General features: G+C 40.1%; 1 protein-coding gene across 1 annotated transcript in view; it reads right to left on the bottom strand.

Moving 5' to 3' along the window:
• Positions 1–19,178, bottom strand: part of col7a1 (collagen, type VII, alpha 1) — a 96,397-nt gene that overhangs the window by 49,857 nt on the left and 27,362 nt on the right. The window contains exons 71-110 of the mRNA XM_029501660.1: positions 19,125–19,172; positions 18,218–18,253; positions 17,493–17,594; positions 17,194–17,403; positions 17,072–17,107; positions 16,926–16,970; positions 16,699–16,815; positions 16,546–16,617; positions 16,014–16,058; positions 15,297–15,332; positions 14,160–14,195; positions 14,026–14,070; positions 13,880–13,912; positions 13,710–13,772; positions 13,545–13,580; positions 13,317–13,397; positions 12,902–12,970; positions 11,599–11,634; positions 11,363–11,422; positions 11,222–11,266; positions 11,102–11,137; positions 10,790–10,825; positions 10,650–10,709; positions 10,435–10,560; positions 10,276–10,347; positions 9,980–10,015; positions 9,828–9,887; positions 9,661–9,705; positions 8,975–9,010; positions 8,798–8,833; positions 8,404–8,460; positions 8,238–8,309; positions 8,024–8,095; positions 7,870–7,905; positions 7,687–7,767; positions 6,563–6,616; positions 6,185–6,238; positions 6,035–6,097; positions 5,887–5,949; positions 5,604–5,720 (exon numbers count right to left, since the gene is read on the bottom strand). Coding sequence (XP_029357520.1) covers positions 5,604–5,720; positions 5,887–5,949; positions 6,035–6,097; positions 6,185–6,238; positions 6,563–6,616; positions 7,687–7,767; positions 7,870–7,905; positions 8,024–8,095; positions 8,238–8,309; positions 8,404–8,460; positions 8,798–8,833; positions 8,975–9,010; positions 9,661–9,705; positions 9,828–9,887; positions 9,980–10,015; positions 10,276–10,347; positions 10,435–10,560; positions 10,650–10,709; positions 10,790–10,825; positions 11,102–11,137; positions 11,222–11,266; positions 11,363–11,422; positions 11,599–11,634; positions 12,902–12,970; positions 13,317–13,397; positions 13,545–13,580; positions 13,710–13,772; positions 13,880–13,912; positions 14,026–14,070; positions 14,160–14,195; positions 15,297–15,332; positions 16,014–16,058; positions 16,546–16,617; positions 16,699–16,815; positions 16,926–16,970; positions 17,072–17,107; positions 17,194–17,403; positions 17,493–17,594; positions 18,218–18,253; positions 19,125–19,172 — 2,463 coding nt within the window. The remainder of the gene's footprint in view (positions 1–5,603; positions 5,721–5,886; positions 5,950–6,034; positions 6,098–6,184; positions 6,239–6,562; positions 6,617–7,686; positions 7,768–7,869; positions 7,906–8,023; positions 8,096–8,237; positions 8,310–8,403; positions 8,461–8,797; positions 8,834–8,974; positions 9,011–9,660; positions 9,706–9,827; positions 9,888–9,979; positions 10,016–10,275; positions 10,348–10,434; positions 10,561–10,649; positions 10,710–10,789; positions 10,826–11,101; positions 11,138–11,221; positions 11,267–11,362; positions 11,423–11,598; positions 11,635–12,901; positions 12,971–13,316; positions 13,398–13,544; positions 13,581–13,709; positions 13,773–13,879; positions 13,913–14,025; positions 14,071–14,159; positions 14,196–15,296; positions 15,333–16,013; positions 16,059–16,545; positions 16,618–16,698; positions 16,816–16,925; positions 16,971–17,071; positions 17,108–17,193; positions 17,404–17,492; positions 17,595–18,217; positions 18,254–19,124; positions 19,173–19,178) is intronic.

Below are 19,178 nucleotides of genomic sequence, written 5' to 3'. Positions count from 1 at the left end.
ATTTGTTTGGTTCAATTTTAACTGTTTTCTGTGATTCTTCTTTGACATCCTCACCTGTCCGTAAACACACACACACGCAAAAGATAGACACATTTAATGGCACAACAAACCGTACAGACACATTCAGAAGAAACAGAAAAGGGAGAAAATGTTAAAGTGATGAGGCCACAGTCTCAGGATGTCTGTGCTTGTAGCAGGCTGTGGGAGAGATAAGCAAGGCCAACACAATCTTTGATTTTATGGATTGACCACAAAGTCAGACAATACAGTTAATACAGACACACTTCTCCAAACAAACTGGATTTGGTTTCACTTTAACACATTTTTATCTGTTTATTATTTGAGACCGAGAATTTAATAGCATATAATAAACGTAGTTAGGCTATCATTGGATGACAAATGATTTACGTTAGGAAAAATGTCAACCCAATTTATATTTTCTGATTGTTGTCCATTGTTGCTTGTGATCAAAATATCATCCTACAGCATCACAGAGATTTAGAAAACCCAATTTGTCATGGAACCAGCTGACATATTTTCTTGAGGTTTGGTTTTAATGTTTGCTCATGAAGAGACAGTACCCTGAAATAGACCATCCAAACTCACACTCTGGGATTTAAATGTTTACTGTAATTAAAGGCACCTTGTGAAGTCTTTAACCTACTCATACTCATCAACAAAACTCTTGGCCAGACAACATGTTGTATGAGGTAGCTCTGGCTGAGCATAACAAAAATTATATACAAATTTGTTTTCTCTTCATTATAAATGAGTTATATGAATTATAAAACTTTAAAATGCCACTTTCTCCACATGCAGCTGCCGTGTCCTGTTCACATTGTCCTAAATAATGAGAGCTATAGTGGAAACTGTTTTATGAAATGCTGAAAATATGATTATAAACAGGTTTTCTTTATCTATCTTTACTATCTGGAATATGTATGCATCAAACATCAAAATAGGCTGAATCTCAATATTCCCTGAGTCAGGTATAAGTGTCCTGCAGCCAGTGTTTCTGCTCAAAGCCATTAATGTGGCAGGTGCCAGCTGCCCTAAGACTATATACTCTATACCAGGCTGCCCTTGGGAAGGCTCAAGGTGTTGGGAAGTGTTGCTTCACTGCATGATATCTTTGGACAAAGTATGGAACAGATCATACCAACAGTCTGACTGGCAGGAGGAGTGAAGTCAAGGGGCTCATCCAGTGGGTCATCGTAGGCCTCAATGGCGTATATGTGCTCGTAGTCGGGGTCATTAGTGTTCACCACCACCCGCACCTGACGGCCTGAAAGAACAGTTAGACATCTCTAAACATCCCCCAAGCTTCAGATAGAGGGAGGGCTCTTGACCAACACAGCTCATCCAAAAAACCCATATCAGGTACAGAACAGTCATTTAAATAGAGCCCAAAGTCTACCTTCGTATTTTTATTTGTTTGGATATAATCAATCACTCAGTCATTCATCCATCTACCGCTTATTTATTTCCGGCTCGCAGGGAGAGCTGGAGCCAATCCCAGCTCACTCTGGGTGAGGACGGGGTCACCCTGGACAGGTCGCCAGTCCATCACAGGGCCAACACACAGAGACACACAGAGACCAATTTAGAGTCACCAATCAACCTAAACGTTATGTCTTTGGATGGTGGGAGGAAACCTACACAGGGAAACTCCACACAGAAAGGCCCCAAGCCTGGGAACCAGACCTGCGACCTTCTTGTTGTGGGGCAACAGTGCTAACCACTTTGCTCCTTTGCTGCTCTTGATGTAATCAGAGATACCAAATATGTATTATATGAGTTAGATGCATAAAACAAACAAATGGAGTCCTCTGTTTTCTTAATGAGAAAACCACCCAGTATTCAGAGGTCTCCAGATGTAGCACCACCAGCTTAATCCTCAGGGACAGACGCGCAGATAGACAAATGGACCGACTCCGATAGGCAATGGACGGACACACTCACCCTCCTCACCCTTCAGGGCCAGTTGTTGTTCTGGTGTAGGCCGAGCCCTGACTGTGGGCCGGGACCGAGTGTCAGGGCCTGAACCTGAGAGAGCCAGATAGGACAGTGGCAACAGTACGAGCAAACAGGGACACCAAAGAAGCAGACACAGAATTTGTATAGCAAGAGGAACCAGTTAGTGTTAAACAGGAGGAAATAAAAGTGGCCAGAAAGGCAACATGATGAAAAGAGCAAGGACAGAACATTCTGGTAGTAAAACCTTTGGACACATGAACCAACAACAATCCCCGAGCACCACATAAAAATCATTCCACCCGTTCCAACAGACACACCAACTAAAAGGATTTACCAAGTTTTTGCAAGGCTGGTTCACAAAGTAGCTTCCAAAAACTGGCTGTAATCCTTTAAGGACTCCTTTAAGGAAGGTTTCTGTTAATCGACTCATACCCGAGTCAAACATTGTTTGACTTGAGTCCACTCAGCGTTAATTCACAAAGAGTCTACAGACTTAAACCAGTTCCTTATGAAAAAATATTTTTATAGTAATAAAAACCTTATCTCGCGCTCCTGCAACTATTGCTTTACAACACTGACATTATCTGGCAGTTTACAGCTTCAACCAAACATTTGTTTCAGCTGCCAGGGGAGTTTTGAGATTCTCTTTCAAACCTTGCTCAACATCTCAGTATGGGACTCTCCATCTTGCAATAACAAAGTCCACTATCATTTGAGTTTCGTAGACCAGCCTGCCCCCCTTTATGTCCACCTGCAGTCCTTACACAGCAAATCCTGCTTTCTCCTGTGTGAAGTTCTCTTGTCAGGGCTCTGTTTGTTTATTCTGTCACTTTCCTTGAAGGTGTGTTTGTCTGCCACTTCTATGTTCTCTATATTTGTATGTCTGGACCTGGGGCAGAGTGAGATGTCCTTCAGGCCTCATGTGTTTCACCTGCTGCCCATCTCTCACCTGCGCCTGTCCAAGCAACAGAGCACAGCTCTACACAGCTCTATTATAGACCAGCTCATTCATCCACTGATCAGCAGATTGTCTGCTACCTTGGCATGGTGTCTGCCTGGCTTACTTCTAGCTTCGTACGAGCTTACTTCTCCTTACCCAGATCTCCTGACACTTCCAAGACTGAACTGCTCTGCTTACTTTCTGCAAGTCTGCTCCAGCAATTCCTCCCAGTAGACCTGATGGGCTGCAATCTATTTTCCAGCCCTCTGCCTCCACTTTACGACATCAAGAATTCAAGGTGCTGCATACAACTCCTGGCTTCAACAATAAGCCCCATCCACCTGTTCCTTCTCAGTCCTGCCTCTACTATGTCTTACCTTTTAGCGCAAGTAGGCATCTCTGTTTTTGGGTTTGAGAGTTTCCAAAGGTATTGTGCAATTTTTCATTGTGGTAGATATTTCATAGCAGACCAAGATGTTGGTGTTATTGTTTGATAACACCGACATTGCATTTAGGCTTTCATGGCTTCTGCTGCTTAGGGAGAAACCAGTGATGGCCTTACCCTGAATACCTTAAGGTTGTCGCAGAACTGCCCTGTTTGCATGTGTTGGGGACATGAAACAAATACAGTTGCGAATGCTGTGTATGGCTGTAGGCACTTTTAAAAAAGGGGGCCTGCTGGATCCTGCAGGACAGGAGACTGTCCCCATGACAGATTTGGTGATGGTGAAGCTTCTATGTTTGGTCATGTCCAATTATTTCTCATAATGAAACTGTGTGTTACTAATTTAAATTAAACACAGTTACTTAAAGAGAGCAAACACCCTCCATCTTTAGTAAAACATAGTATATAACACTGACTGCTCTGACTACAGGCTCCACAGCAGCATGACTCATCTAAATTACAACCCTTTGGTCAACTTTTCCTAATCTGCAGTATTTTACTCACCTCCACATGCTGAACATCACACCGAGGGGCCGGAGGAAAGGAGAAAGGGAATAATGAAAGTTAGTTTAAAGAGTGATGGTAACGCAGTAGTTTTTTAATAGTGATATATACTTGACACACTTTCATAGAGTTTAGCTGAGGCCATGGCACAAGTGTAAGCAGGCAGCATGAAAGACTCACCGCAGTGCTGACTCATCTCTGAGCGAACATAATCTCTGATCTCGTCTTCCTGAAATCAAATATATAATTATATATAAGTGGAAGATGTTCTTGGAGACATATACCTAATAAAAACTCTGCATGTATACAAACACGTATGTTTGTGCTATCTTCAGATTGTACCCTCGAGTAAGGATCAAGCACTGACCGTCATGCCTGGTTCTCCTCTGTCTCCCTTAGCGCCATCTGGGCCCATTTCTCCCTGCAACATGGGACGCATTACATTGAACCATTTCACTGAAAACAGGGTCAGCGTACTTTTAACTGAATAGTAAGTGAGAGGTTAAACCTGCAATGGTAAATTCTAAAGTGTGCTTGTACATGGCTCCATTTATATCCTGAAAGAAATTAACATGGCTCAAATAAGATGTTCCTTTTTTAAATACCTTCTAGTGCATACATAGTTGACTGTGAAACTAACTGTTCAGCTAAAAGTCAAGCCTTCCTGATATTTTGTGTCAATTTGGCACATTGGGAAGGAGAGATGAGTAATTTAGTACTGTGTGATTTTTTTCAATATGTTTCACAGAATTATTCTGACCTGTGCAATTATTATTATTATTTATTTATTTATTTTTATTTTTGCAAAACCAGCATCAGGAAAACAACCAAAAGACAGAGGCAAACTATTGTTACACAAACCTGTTCTCCTCTTTCTCCTGGTATTCCTGGGATACCCCTTGGGCCTGCAATGGCGGGGCCAACTGGTCCTCTCTCTCCCTGACAAACACGCAAAAAAACAAAAGATTTAACATGCACATTTGTAACTAATTTGAAGAAATACCCTAAAGGCATTACTCAGATAGCAAAACATGATTCCATTGTGAGGCTAACATAAACGTAAACATAAACAACTTTCCAATCGTCATTATGCAGTTCAGATTCATATAATGCATGCAACACAGATGTATTAAACATGCTAAAATTGTGTGTGAATTTTTAGAAAAAGCACATGGTACACATGGCTTTATTAACTGTATATAATGGAATTAGGTTTAATTAATATGTTGTCTGACAAAAGATGAGCTGAGGGGAAAGACTTAAACTTTGGTGGGTGAAGTAGAAAAACTGAACCAATGCAGGGCCCATCAAAGTGGCAGTCATCATGAATAAATACCGAGTAATCTAGCAAAACTGCATGTCAGGTGGAAAACAAAGAAATAAACCAAGGAGACAAAAAGAACATTATTTTTGGTCTTTCATTATCCTTTCTATGTCTGCCATTGTACCATTTAGACAGCTGATATTCTGTATGGTCTGTCTTCTCATGGTTCTACCACCCCACTGTTCTCTTCTCCACCATGACCAAACCTGTGTTTGCTTAGAAGTGATGCTGCACCCAGTTGCTGCTCTTACAAGTGATTGTTCATTATTCATGTACCCCTTAGTAAATATTAACTGCCATTATAGTAATTTAATAAAACAAATAATTATCAAGCTAATTTCGCTCAGACTCCCCCAATCCAGATGAAACATGGCCAAAGTTCAGAAACCACCACCACCAGTGTGACTACTCACCTTTTGTCCCTGGAGCCCCTCAGGGCCTTTAGCACCAGCTGGTCCCTGAGCACCAGTCAAGCCAGAGGCCCCATCCACTCCCCTGGGGCCAGGAGGGCCAGGTACACCAGGGGGACCCTATAACAAGCACAAAGACTGTTAAATTTTATATCCAAATACTTCCTATGGTCGTGAGGAAAGCTCACAAAGAATATTGACATCAGGTACAGGGCATAATCTCATTATAGAGGTTCCTTTGAAACGTATAGGCAAAAAGTGCAAGAGAAGATAGTTATATGCTTACCCTTTCACCCTTCTCTCCCTGAGTTCCCTTTGGTCCTGCAACCCCGTCAAAGCCACGATCACCCTACATAGGCAAAGGAAAGCAGTTAGTTATCACACTCAGAGACAGATATTGTACAAAGAAAAGTTTGTCATAATAAACTACACACCTTCGGGCCAACCAGCCCCTCTTTTCCAGTGGTTCCAGGGGGTCCAGAAGGTCCGAGATCACCCTGGAAAACCCCCAAAAAACATGTCTAATGACAACCCATTTTTAGCATGTACAATACACAGCTTGATTTAATGCAGATATGAGTTACCTGCTCGCCTTTTCTCCCTGGTAGACCCGATCGCCCAGGAATTCCAGCATCCCCCTTAACACAAAGAGTTTAAAGAGTTGTTTTTTTTTTCTTTCCCCATTCCATTTTGTTTTTCTTTCCATAAACTGAATAATGACCGATTTAACTTCTTCAAAGTTTAACAAATAATAAAAACAAGGTGATAGATACATAATCCATTCACAAACCTTAAATACCTACAGCTAGTACTCAAACGGTACATTGATATTTGTTTGTTTTTACAAAATAATGAAGATTGCAACAAGTAGAATTATCTCGATACAATTCCTTTTCACTTATAGTTGTTACTTGTCTTCCACCTCCTACCATAGACCAATTTTCTCTATGTTCATAAATCACCTTCTCTCCTTTGGGCCCATCACTTCCACAAATGCCTTTGGGTCCTCGATCACCCTGGAAACACAAAGATTCATCATTGACAAAGACACACGAAGAAGCTTGTGAGTCACAGATGGACAAAATGCACCATATATTTCAGACAGAGCTCATCTATATACAGTATATGGATCTGAATTGGCAGGTAAAAAGGCTGTTTATCATATACAGCCTTTTTACCTGAATCATTATCCACATTCACAAGCACTTGGTGTGTTCTGACTGCATCAGTGTAATGTAGTGCTAGCTTCCTGAAAATAACAATAACAATAACAACAACAACAACAACTCATAATAATAGGCGTTCAGAGAGCAAGAAAAGTGGCAGTGCAGCTGGAGAGAACTGGTTGTTTGATTCAGCCACTCTAAATGCAGGTGTATGCTTTGTGCTTGCACATTTGGCAGCACACTGGTATTATCCTAAAGTGTACACAGAGACAGAACGTGTTCATTTAAGAGTAACTGTAATACTACAAACATTATTCACACAAATAATAGACAAGTAGAGAGAAGGGTTTATCCTGCACTCCCATGCTGATCATTCTACTTTAAAACACAGTGATGCAGTTTTCTCCTTTGCATTGTCTTTAATTGCAGAATACAGAGATCACCTCCATGGCTGTATACTATATTAAAATAAAGGCTATAGTTGCTATAAGGAGTTATTTTAGTTCCTAATGTTTCTTCCAAAAATTGGCTCACTACCTCACAACTCTTAAATTTAAAACAATAATTAATTAGACCAGGACCTCAGACTACACAACTAATGGTAATGCTGACATCTTAAAGTCAGCAAACTTCAAAACCATCACTCTTATTGCAGTCAGCTTCTGTTGTTGTCTCTGCTCCTTCACACCACAGCAACCAGATACAGCAGCTAAACCTGGTAGAAGAACTGAATGAAGCGGTTTCACACAAATACAACTTTTTTCAGATTTTGTTCAGCAAAAAAGGGACATCACAGAGCTGCTGCTAACCTATGATCAACCTATCTACCTAAGAGAAGGATGCCAAAATAAAAGATGCGCTGGGGTGAAATCACACAGAATGAACAATCACTTTGTCTGAAAGTGAAACAATGAAAATACCTTGATTCCTCTCATGCCTATGATACCAATCTCTCCTTTCTCTCCTCTATGTCCCATAAGCCCATCTTTTCCTGGTAAACCCTGAAAGAAAAATCAGAAATCTTCAACAGTTCTGTACACTAAAACATATAAAAAGAGAAAAAGAAAATGTAGTGGTATGTGGATCGAAGTAAAAGCACAGACCGATTCACCAGGTACTCCAGGCTGACCAGCTTCTCCCTGTACAGCGGAAACAGAAATACAATAATTATACAAGTGAAATTATTACTTACACTGACAACTGAGTGGCTTCGTTTTATATTAAGATACAGATATCAGAATACACAGAGCGACTTACCTTCTGTCCACCAGGACCTCGGGCCCCTGGGAAACCAGTGGAACCTCTTTCTCCTGGCTCTCCTCTAAGACCCTGATGTCAAATACCCACAGATACAGGAATATATTCTTTCAATTTATAGTATCAATTCGACTGCAAATACATAACATCATGGGCATGTAAAATCAAATGTCATTTTTAGTTAAGCTTAGTTAAGTTCAGTTCATTTGAATACCTGCTCCCCTGGTGGTCCCTCTTGCCCCTTTACTCCTTTTTCTCCTTGCACACCTTTGGGTCCTCTGTCACCCTGAAAAAGTCAGACGTGATAGCAAAAATATGCAACACTGGTATATTTCAGATTTTACAATAGTAAACAATGAGACATTAAACTTTTATCTGACTGTTTCTCCTTTGTTGCCCTTTTCTCCGGGAGGTCCTCCGACTAGTACGGTGTCACCCTATGAGTGATAGTAAAGACATGAACATCTGGTTTCAACAAAAGCCAAAACATCAGGAGATAATTTCACCATGTTGCTTTTTCTTAAACATGGGCACTTGTAGCGTCACAGTTAATTTGTGTATATTCATAAATTTGTCCTGCTTATACTGTAACGGTAAATCAATTAAAAGACCTCATTCAACCCAGCCACTGTCCACAAAGCATGTCCTACTTTCCTAATCTCCATTTTGGTGTCACTGTCATCTTTACTGATATAAACAAAGAGATAACCAAGAAAGGGAAACAGAAAACAAGTGAGCAGTAATTGAGCATATTAGATGTTAAAATACACCCACCTTCTCTCCTTTGTCACCTTGCAATCCCACATCTCCCTGAAAAAACAAACAAACAAAACGAAACAGCAAGAGTAAAAGATTTCATTTACATGCTGCAACAACCTACATCCTTTTTAAGGCCCATATATTTAATAGAGCAATCACTCATAAAAATCGGGAAGAACTGGTAGTATTCACCTTCTCTCCCCGAGCACCACGAGTTCCTGGTGGTCCCTGAAGACACATACATCCTCAATTATGTATTGTACCCCAATAAAAAAGACAAACCCTGAATATTCATATTTCCTGAGCATGTCCTCCCTTGTCAGACAGCGAAATTGAAATTACAATGATGTCACCAGTATTTTGAAACTATTGCTGTTGCGGCACAGTCAATGTTTGCATAGGTGTTTACTTGCCTGTCTAGGGAAAACATTGATGGTTCAGCATCAAATCTCATTCCTTAACTCATTAAGAACTCTATCCGCTGGTAGAAAACAACTTCTCCTTTCTACATTTTTCTTTTTCTACTGAAGCTATTATGAGAAACCACTTGTCATTTTCTAGTCAGAGTAACTGGTCCAATGAAGTAATGCTACTTGCATTGTAAAAAAAGTTGGTAGGTATATGCCAAGTTCTTGGTAAGACAGGGAAGTAAACAGCTGTTATATTAAAATTGGCTGGGCAAAATTTCAAATTGTGAATCAGGTTGGCTGCAGTCCTGAAAATTGAAATGGACTCTAAATAATCTATTGCATCACTGGAAGGGAAACCTTGGATTATAATTTGTCAAAAGTATCAGAAAATGAAATGTGCCGATATAAAGAGTGAATAAAGACTCCCGAGATGAAATGACCAATTAAAGAGAAGACAACTGATATTACTGTTGGCCCTCTCTCCCCATCCGAGCCAGGACGACCTTCTTCGCCCTACAACATGAAAAAAAAAAAAAAGAATACAAACATGCCAGTGTTAGTTCATATGTTCCTGGGTTATGTTTATGTTCTATCACAGTTTCAATGACAATATGACAGTGCAACTAATGTCTTACTCTGGGTCCTGTGTCCCCTCTCTCTCCTCTGGGACCAGTGACACCAACACCAACTTCCCCCTAGGAACAGAAATCATTTATTAATGCCCTGAAAAAAAATCTGTTCACATAAATGCAAGTAGACATATATACATGTTAGTTGGGATAGTCACCTTATCCCCTCTTGCTCCATTGGTACCAGGGGCTCCCTGGAAATCAGGATATTGGCCATTAAAACATTAAATACTGCTATTTCTATACAGTAGTTACCTTCACAAACCCATTAACATATTCAAAATAGGATTTACCACGAAAATCAACATAATATCACTTTACTGTGCTACAAACATCTCAACATCAAAACACCATCTAAAAGCCACCAAAAAAAACTGTTCCAACAAGATATGAAGTCAAAATAAAATGGTGGTGGTATGGTAAGAGTCTAATAAAAAACACAACTTAAACTCACTGCTTCTCCAGGTGGACCAGGAGGACCAGGAGCTCCAGCATTTCCTGCACGGCCAACAAATCCTTGAAGACCCTGAAAATAAAATCCCAAATTGAAAATGACAGCACAAAGATTAAAGCCAAAACCTCATAATACTCTGCAATTAGCAGTTCCACCTACCCGCTCTCCCTGAGGTCCTGGAGCTCCTGGTTGCCCAGTTTCCCCTCTCTGGCCAGGTGGGCCAGGATTACCAGACTTCCCTTGAGGCCCTGGAGGGCCAGCTGACCCAGGAAGGCCTGGATCTCCCTGAAATGCAGTCAAATTTAGAATTTGGTCTTTGGCTCTGATTTCAGAGGTAAATATTGTCCTCTGCAGGATCACTTGGTATCACTCACTTTTAAACCTTGAGGCCCAACCTGACCAGGAGGGCCTGCCATGCCAATGCCCTTCTCTCCCTGCAAAACACATTTTCTCTTAACTTTCACATGGATTTGTTTAATGTCAGGCAAATAATAAAACACACAAAAAAGATCACCTTATCTCCTTTTCCCCCAGGAGATCCCTGCGCCCCCTGCATGAAAAACAAAGAAGAGGAAATAAAAATTTCACGATTTGGGAAAAACGCAAAGACTCAAGACTATAATTCGACTAAGATAGCAAACTCGCTGTTCATGTTGTCCAAATACATACTAACTGTAAATATGTCCGAACAAGACTAACATTTTCCTCTAACATTATTTGTAAATATTAATTTAGTGTTACAATATTCAAAACAATACACAACAAATTAAAGCAAAACAACCAAAGAATTCTGTGTGAAACACCAGTCAATAAAAATATAACTCACATCTTCTCCAGGGTCTCCTGGCTCACCAGCCACTCCCTAGTATAATAACAGACATTGCAATGTGACCACATTAGATTGTCATTAAGAGGACATGGTAATCTACAGCAGGATTATACTCACTCTCTCTCCTTTGATGCCAGGAACGCCTCTCTCCCCTCTGTTTCCCTAAATTACATTTCATGACAAAAATTACTTTACGTTTTCACACTTGTGCCCTTTCGTGAGCACAAACCTCAGAGTTATTAGTCCGGCCAGGCTCACCTTTTCCCCAGGTAAACCTATCTCTCCAGCCGTGCCTGGCAGTGTGTGACCAGGAAGACCCTACGTCAATCAGCACCAAGAAAACTCTGTCAGCTGTATTTATGGACTATATTGCATCAAATGAATGTAACATATTCAATAATCATATCGCAGCAGTTGGTGGTACAATGGTTCGGCTAAAAAAATATCTTATAATTGATATAGCTACATCCATGTTTCCAGTGCCATTTATTTACCTTTTCTCCTTTGAGTCCAGGGGGTCCAGCCACAGCCTGTTCAAATGAAATGAAGCATATGAACAGCAACAAATGTGCGGCTTCTTCCACTGCCCTTCAGAAAGGAAAGTCTATACTGCTATGCTCTATCAATCTTAATTCAGTTGTACTTGACAGCATAAAAACATCAGGCTATGATGGTTAATTCAAGGAACAAAGTGTCAGATAGGTGCCACTATTATTTAAATATAAATTCTTGGTAGTGGGTAGTGTTTGGGGTACAATAGGGTTGCCCACATTTTTCTTTGATAATTGATAATTGATTAATTGATTAATTCATTGATAAGTTGATAAGTTGTATTAGTCAAGAGTGAATGAATGAAGCAAAGAGGCCTTATCTTGGTATTCTGAAAAGGTTAAAAAGAAAATAAATAAATAAATAAATTTTAGACATATTGGTCTGGAGTGTATGTGGTGTAGCAGCTGATCACATGAACGTGTTTCCTGGTTATTTACTGAAATGAGCTCACTCAAAGTATCGCTGCAACTCTGTCCAAGGTGCTGAATATGACAGCAGCAGCAGCTGTTTGTTCCAGTTTTACAAAGAGAAGAAATGGCAGTGATTGCTGAGTGCCAGATAATCACAACCTTCTGCCATTAATGAGTTTAACTTCTTTTTTAAACTGTTGTTTCCAGACAGTGTTTCCCCTACTCTGCTACATTTCAGGAAAACGCCCAGTGCTGTGCTGCACCACATTATTTTGACATGTAGAATGAGTAGATATATTTCAGTCATGTGAAAATGGGCCATCAAATTCCAGAGAGTTTGTTCTTTAAATGTGAATCAATAGCAACCACATAGCAAGAGATTTCCCAGAGACAGCTGTAAAGAGAGATGATATTCTTGTAGTACTGCCTAATCACTGGTCAGAAAGTCAAGTGATCAATTGGAGGAAATTGTTTCTGCTTGATACTTAAATTTACAGTAAAATGCTCAATTACATTTTTACTCATCAATTTCTTTTTTCAACAAAAATAAGATCTATCACCACAGAGTGTTTTGAACTTAAAATGATTTTAAACATAAAATATCCACATTTATAGTAACTCCCAACCAACTTAAACAGGTTTCTAAAATTCAGGGGTATGTCCCTGATATTGCACCATTTGTAGTACAGGTGGTCCCAGCTTCAGGTGTGGCTAATAATAACAACAAAACCTCAGGCAGCCAATCATTTTGTTGCCTCATTCATGAAAAACAATGCCACTGACTGTGCTTTTTGCTAGACGATGCTCCTACATTATATACACAGGATGTTCTCACCTTTCCTGGAGGACCACTGTCTCCTTGCTCCCCCTTTAATCCGGACTGTCCTGGAGATCCAGCAATACCCTGAGAAACAAATTATGCAAATGGCATGACAGCTTACAGTTGGCAGTTTTAGGAAACATGGTAAAGCATTGAATAATAGCCACAGCAAGTTTAAAGCGTACGAGCCCTAACCCTGAGTTATATTATTAAAAGCCTCTGTGAGGTCATAAGGGGCTTCAGAACACAGTATTCTATTTAGATAATCTCCAGTCCAAGTCAATATTTGTGTATAATGTATGATGAAACCCAAAAACATCATGCCTCTGGACCTGGTTGTTGACAGGGTAGAGGACTAGATAAAAACAGTTCAGTCACAGTTCAGTCCACACATGACACAGCATAAACACCAGCACATACTTAAACACACCTGCTTTCCTGGTAATCCAGGTATTCCTTCTTTGCCAGGCACTCCATCTCTACCAGGCACTCCAGGTTTACCTGCTTCACCCTGTGTGTAATATGTGCTTCATTAAATTGCCATTCCATTTCACTTGGGACAACTGAAATACATCAGGCTCAAAACATTTCCTCATTCTTACTGACTCTACTCCACAGAGCAGCAACATTAGCAGCCAGATAAAGAGCGAAGACTCACCACCTGCCCGGGCAGCCCGGGGGGGCCCTGCGGACCCTGCAAGGAAAAACAAACGCAGTGTTTAAGAACAGGAATGAAATGTGAAACATATGTGGTTTCCAATGACTTTTATGAGAAAACAGGGGCGTTTGTGACTCAGCCTGTGATTTCTGAAAAAACGCTTACTACAGCTCCTGGAGGACCTGGTGGTCCTGGCAAACCTGTGCTCCCCTGTGCACCAGGAGGACCCTGCAGAGAAGAGAAACCAAGTCACACAATGGGCACTTTGTGAAAAACCTTCACTGTCTAGATGGCTGGCTATACGACTGTGCAAAGTAATACTGAAGCTGTTTTACCTGGACACCGACACCTGGTTCTCCTGGATTGCCCTGGGAAACACAAATTTTGTGAGACTAACAACTTTAAGGAAGCAACAAGCAAACCAATTAATGGATGCAGTAAGAGGTATAACACTAAAATGTTAAAACAAAAGTAAGTTCACCTTCACACCTGCTGGTCCTGGAGGCCCATTGGGACCCATGGGACCCTGATTACAACAGAGATTACAGACATGTAATCTGCGGTTGTTCATATTTATAATCTCTGAATGTATGCTTTGTACTGTGTGGTACTTACAGTTGGTCCCCTTATGCCAGGCTCTCCGGGGTTTCCCTAAGAAAAGAACACATACTGTATATTCACACAAACATTTTGAAGGTATATATTTTCTCTTGGACAAATATTTGCCTTCTTGCTAAGAGTCACTGCCTCTCATGTTTGTCATTAAATATGACTGCAAGAAGTACACTTGTTACCCAACAAAGTTTGCTCTCTTAATATATTATCTGATATTTAATGTGATATATAATGTTTGTGATCTTTGTAGCTGATTGTAGATGCAACGTGATACATTTTAAACAGAGGCCAGCTGTTTTCCCTGTTTTGGTCATCTTATGGCAACAACAGTGTCAACAAGCCAGAGACCGGGGGGGGGCGAGGATCACACTTGAAGTCTGGCCATGATGGTAAGGACTAACCCTTGATAGTATATGCTCTTCGAACAAATGACATGAGAATGGCATCAATTTTTATGTCTAACTCTTTGCAAGAAGACAAATAAATTTGTCTCGGCGGAATATTATAACGCTCCTTTATGTGACATAAATATATTTCAAATACATATTTATAAAAATTAAGCAAAGACAAACTCATTGCCATGCGCTTCTGTCTTAGACAAACAAATACTGTATACAAAAATAAACATTGGACACATTACAACAGGTAAGACAATACAAACACAAAGACACACTCACATGGTAAGCAGAAAATAAATGCATTGCAAAAGATTACCACACAACAGAGAAAAGGCACAGCTGCATGCCAAGAGCATCAGCTTAGTATGTCAGCAGACTTCTATTACCTCCAACAGATCTGTGCTGTTTTACACTTCAAATGAAATCCATGATTTCACTTCACATTGACACAGATGCTTTGGAGACATATAGTAATTTGTATTAGATGAGGAAGTCTTATCCCACTCCCAGTGTCTAGAAAGTTGTTTAAATGAAAATGAATTAAGATTTAAGGGGTGAAATTTACCTTGAGGGTTCATGAAAGTGTCAGTATTGTGATTGTACATTATAGGTTGTTCTAGTTCCCTGAGGTTGAATACAGATGCATATTTCACCCTGCTAGTAATCAAAGCTTATTACATAACTATCTGATACCACAGGTTCTTCCGAGCTTAAGCATGCCAGCCAGCAGAAAACCTACCGGTCTGCCTAGAACTCCTGGAAACCCAGGCAGGCCCTGGAGAGGATGAAAGAGAGAGGAAGGGGGGTGACAGAACAGTGGGGGAACAGGTGGGTGGAGAGCAGTGTTGGAAGAAGAGAAACAAACAACACAGAAAAGGAAATGGACAGCAATGAGGAGACAGAGAAAGGAGGTGAGAGAGTGAGCTGCAAAAGGTTACTATAAAAAGATCTATGAAGCCTAAGCCCAGCATGGGGAAGAGAGAGCTCAACTGGCTTCATGCTTGCAGCAGATCCAGCAGTTTTACTCTGCAGGTCAACCCTAAGAGAAGGCCCCTTTGCTGGGTTACTGGTTACTCACTGGTCGCCCTTGAGGACCAGCTAGCCCTGATGGGCCCTGCTCCAACATGGAGGGAAGGAAAACAAAAAATGTGAGGAAGAGTCCAATATCTCTCCTATGTTTTTTCTATTCATGCATTCATACAGACAAGTGTTACTTACAAATTTCCAGTACAGTTGGGCTTTTAAAATAACTGAATATTGTGGTTAGAAAAAAGATGAAACCCTAAAACATCAATTGATGGGAACTGGACGGAAGTTGATGTTCAGAATATTATGTTATTAATGACACATCACTGTATTTTTTTATACAAAGTATGTTGAAAGAAATAAAAAAAGAAGATAGATAGATAAATGAAACAACATAATTATGTCCGTTTCAATCCAGAACTCTACTTACCGGTTTCCCATCCTGACCAGGTTTTCCTGGTTCTCCCGGTGTTCCCTGAAATGACAAACCATAAAAAGTTCTCTAATCAATGTCAAGAATTTGCATGAGATCTAGAGAGCCAGGGTTTAACACGGTAGGTTCAGTTTGACAATTTCAAAAAATGTTTATTCGCTTTCCTGAGGCAGACGAAAAGATTGGCACATAATTCCCCACTGAACCAAAAGTTTTGCTTTACCATTGTTTCTGTATGGACTGGGGAAGATTAGTCTGCTTTAGAAATGTAAATAGAAACATTTTATTGTTACTGTTCATTATCTCTTCATAATTATTTATTGTCAGCAAGTAACTCTACCTTAATATTTAAATAGGGGATAGACCTATTTTAAATTGCTTCTCATTGAAGAGCAACTAAATCTGAATATCATTGTCATTTAAATAAGATGAGTTTGTAGGTAAATTGCACAATCAAAATTGCACTTTTCACTTTAGTTGGTGATTGTTTAAATATTATACTCAAGACAACATCTGAGAGCCAACTCACCGGTGAGCCATCACGGCCTTTTTCCCCAGACATTCCTCTGTCTCCTTTGTCACCTTGAGGTCCCACAAATCCCTTTAAGACACATTATGAAACATGAGATGGCTTATAATGAGGATACGTTATATTGCTTGCAGTTTTCTGTGTAAACTTCACCCGATCTCCCTTGGGTCCTGCTGCTCCTGTTGCACCAGGCTCCCCCTTTGGTCCTGCAAGTCCTGGAGGGCCTCTGGCCCCAGGTGCACCAATCAATACTGAATCAGCAGATGCTCCCTGGAGTTCAAACACCAACCCAATGTGTTTAAATTCCTTATCTTGCTCATATTTCATCAATATTATCGCAAAAAGATGTTACTACATCGGAAAGATAAAAAGTACTTTACCTTCTGACCGGGTGGGCCAGCTGGCCCTGTTAGTCCAATTGTTCCCTGACAAATAAAAAAGCAATTCTCAGTTGATTGAGAGGTGTAAAGACATGAGGTGAATGTGCTACATAATCTAGAATAAGAGATCTAGCATGATCACTTACAGCCAGACCTCTGTCACCTTTCTCTCCCCTTTCCCCCTAAAACACAAGCAGGCATGATTTTTGTGGTCAGGATGAGTCCAATTGAGCATTTTAATCTGTTGACATCCACCTCTTTACTTCACCTTGTCTCCTGGCCTTCCTGCTTCCCCCAGTTCCCCAGCTCGTCCTGGAACACCGGGTATCCCTGGCTTGCCTGGCTCTCCTGCTGGCCCTGGGGGTCCCTCCGGTCCTCTTTCTCCAATGGCTCTTCCAGGAGCCCCAGGGGCACCAGCAGGTCCCCGCTCCCCTTGTTCTCCTTTTGCTCCTCTCTCTCCTGGAAAACCCCGAGTACCCTAACATTCAACAAAAAGTTAAAGAAAAAACAGTAAAAACCAGGAAAGTAGTTTCACGTGCACTACAGGACTTATTCTGTATCACTTACATCTGCACCAGATGGCCCTTTCTGTCCTGACTCCCCCCTGTCTCCTTTTTCACCTCTTTGTCCTCTTTCCGTCTTTTCCATAACCAACTTCAGATCAGATACCTGTGTGGCATAGGGCAGAAAAACAAAAGTTTGCCATGAACTGCAACATTTCTGTGTTTGACATGCTGTTGACCTCATTACATCAACAATCAAAACATTTAATCAGCATCAATTGTGTCACTTCTAATTTCCTAAACCCAAAAAAGTGACATCTTGCAGTTATTTTAAAATGTATTATAAGACTATTAAATAAATGTAATAAACCTTTGCTGACTGTAAGGACTCTCGTTCTCAAAAAAAAAAAAAAAAAAAAATATGGCAAGTTTTGGTTTTCATCTGTCAGAATAAATCCTGTTATGGCTAGCTGTCATATTTTTACAATGTAAATAAACTAGCAGCCTGCAAGGTATCATGTTTACCCATTTCATCTCTGTTTTTCATTTTCCATTAGCAAGAGCATAATACAGTAATAGCTAAAACATGTATCTATACAATAAAAATATAAGAATTCATATTAAAGCTACAAAAAAACATTACATTGCGTAATAAAGCTGCAGCCTCGTGAAGTTCAGCTCAATATTAAGGTTTAACATAAATCTCTCTTCTTCTCTAAAACCCAAAGATTCCCAACAAGCAAACATTTTACCAAAATGTTTAACTTTAAAAAAAATAATTGCGTTTACCTGAATACCAAAGCCAGCCAGAGCCTTCTGAACATCCTGGTGAGAGAAATACAGAGACAATATTCAACAGAGATGAAAAATTACTTGGGAAGTCACAGCTCAGACTCATTACCCACTCATGACATCCTATGTTAAATACCAGAAAGCAGTACACACACGAGCAGTGTATTTTTGAATTAAATCAGTAATGTTCTCAATGTGCTGTTCATCTTGCACACAAAAGACATTTTAGAATGCTTTTAGAAAAGCTGCAAATTTCACCTTGTATATGAAAGCTACATTTAGTTGATTTATTTCTCAAATTACTCCACGTGGTATCATTATTATATGAGATGCTGCTTGGTTTGACATTTAATCATTATTAGTTTCACAAGTTTTTACCCTTGTTTTTGTACATACACTCATTCAACCATTACTGGGGAAAAAAAAAACAACCTAAATTAGCTCTTCTATTGATCCTTATTTATACTTTTTTCATACAGGTACATGTTGGATCTCTTTAACAACTCCTTAAAGAGTTTGGTCTAGACCTGCTTTATGTGTAAAGTGCATTGATACAACTTTGTTATGTTTTGGCACGACATTGAACATTTGTAATCTATCACATCATTCCAATTGAACCTTGCCTGCTATCACAGCAAAAGCCTCTTCCTCTGTCACCCATTGCAATTGTGCTGTTTCTGCAGCCTCATCAATGGTCCCTGCTGTTTTTAATATATATGCTCCCTCTGAGATCATTCAGAGCCTGATATCTCCCATCTACTCAAATTATATATAGTAAGATCTCATGCTTCAAACCAATAACTCCAACTACATCCCTGCCAAGAATCTTGGATTTCATTTTTTATATTCAAGTGTAAAATACGATATTTTTGCAATTTTTGTGGTTTATATTTTCACGTATTACCACTGCTGTCCCAGGTTTTCCCGGTGCTCCATCCTCTCCTGGGTCACCCTGCCA

The sequence above is a fragment of the Echeneis naucrates genome, chromosome 5 (genome assembly GCF_900963305.1).
Source record: "Echeneis naucrates chromosome 5, fEcheNa1.1, whole genome shotgun sequence".
In the NCBI taxonomy this organism is placed as follows: Eukaryota; Metazoa; Chordata; class Actinopteri; order Carangiformes; family Echeneidae; genus Echeneis; species Echeneis naucrates.
Note: the sequence above shows the minus strand (reverse complement) of the source record. Positions and strands in the feature narration are given on the sequence as shown.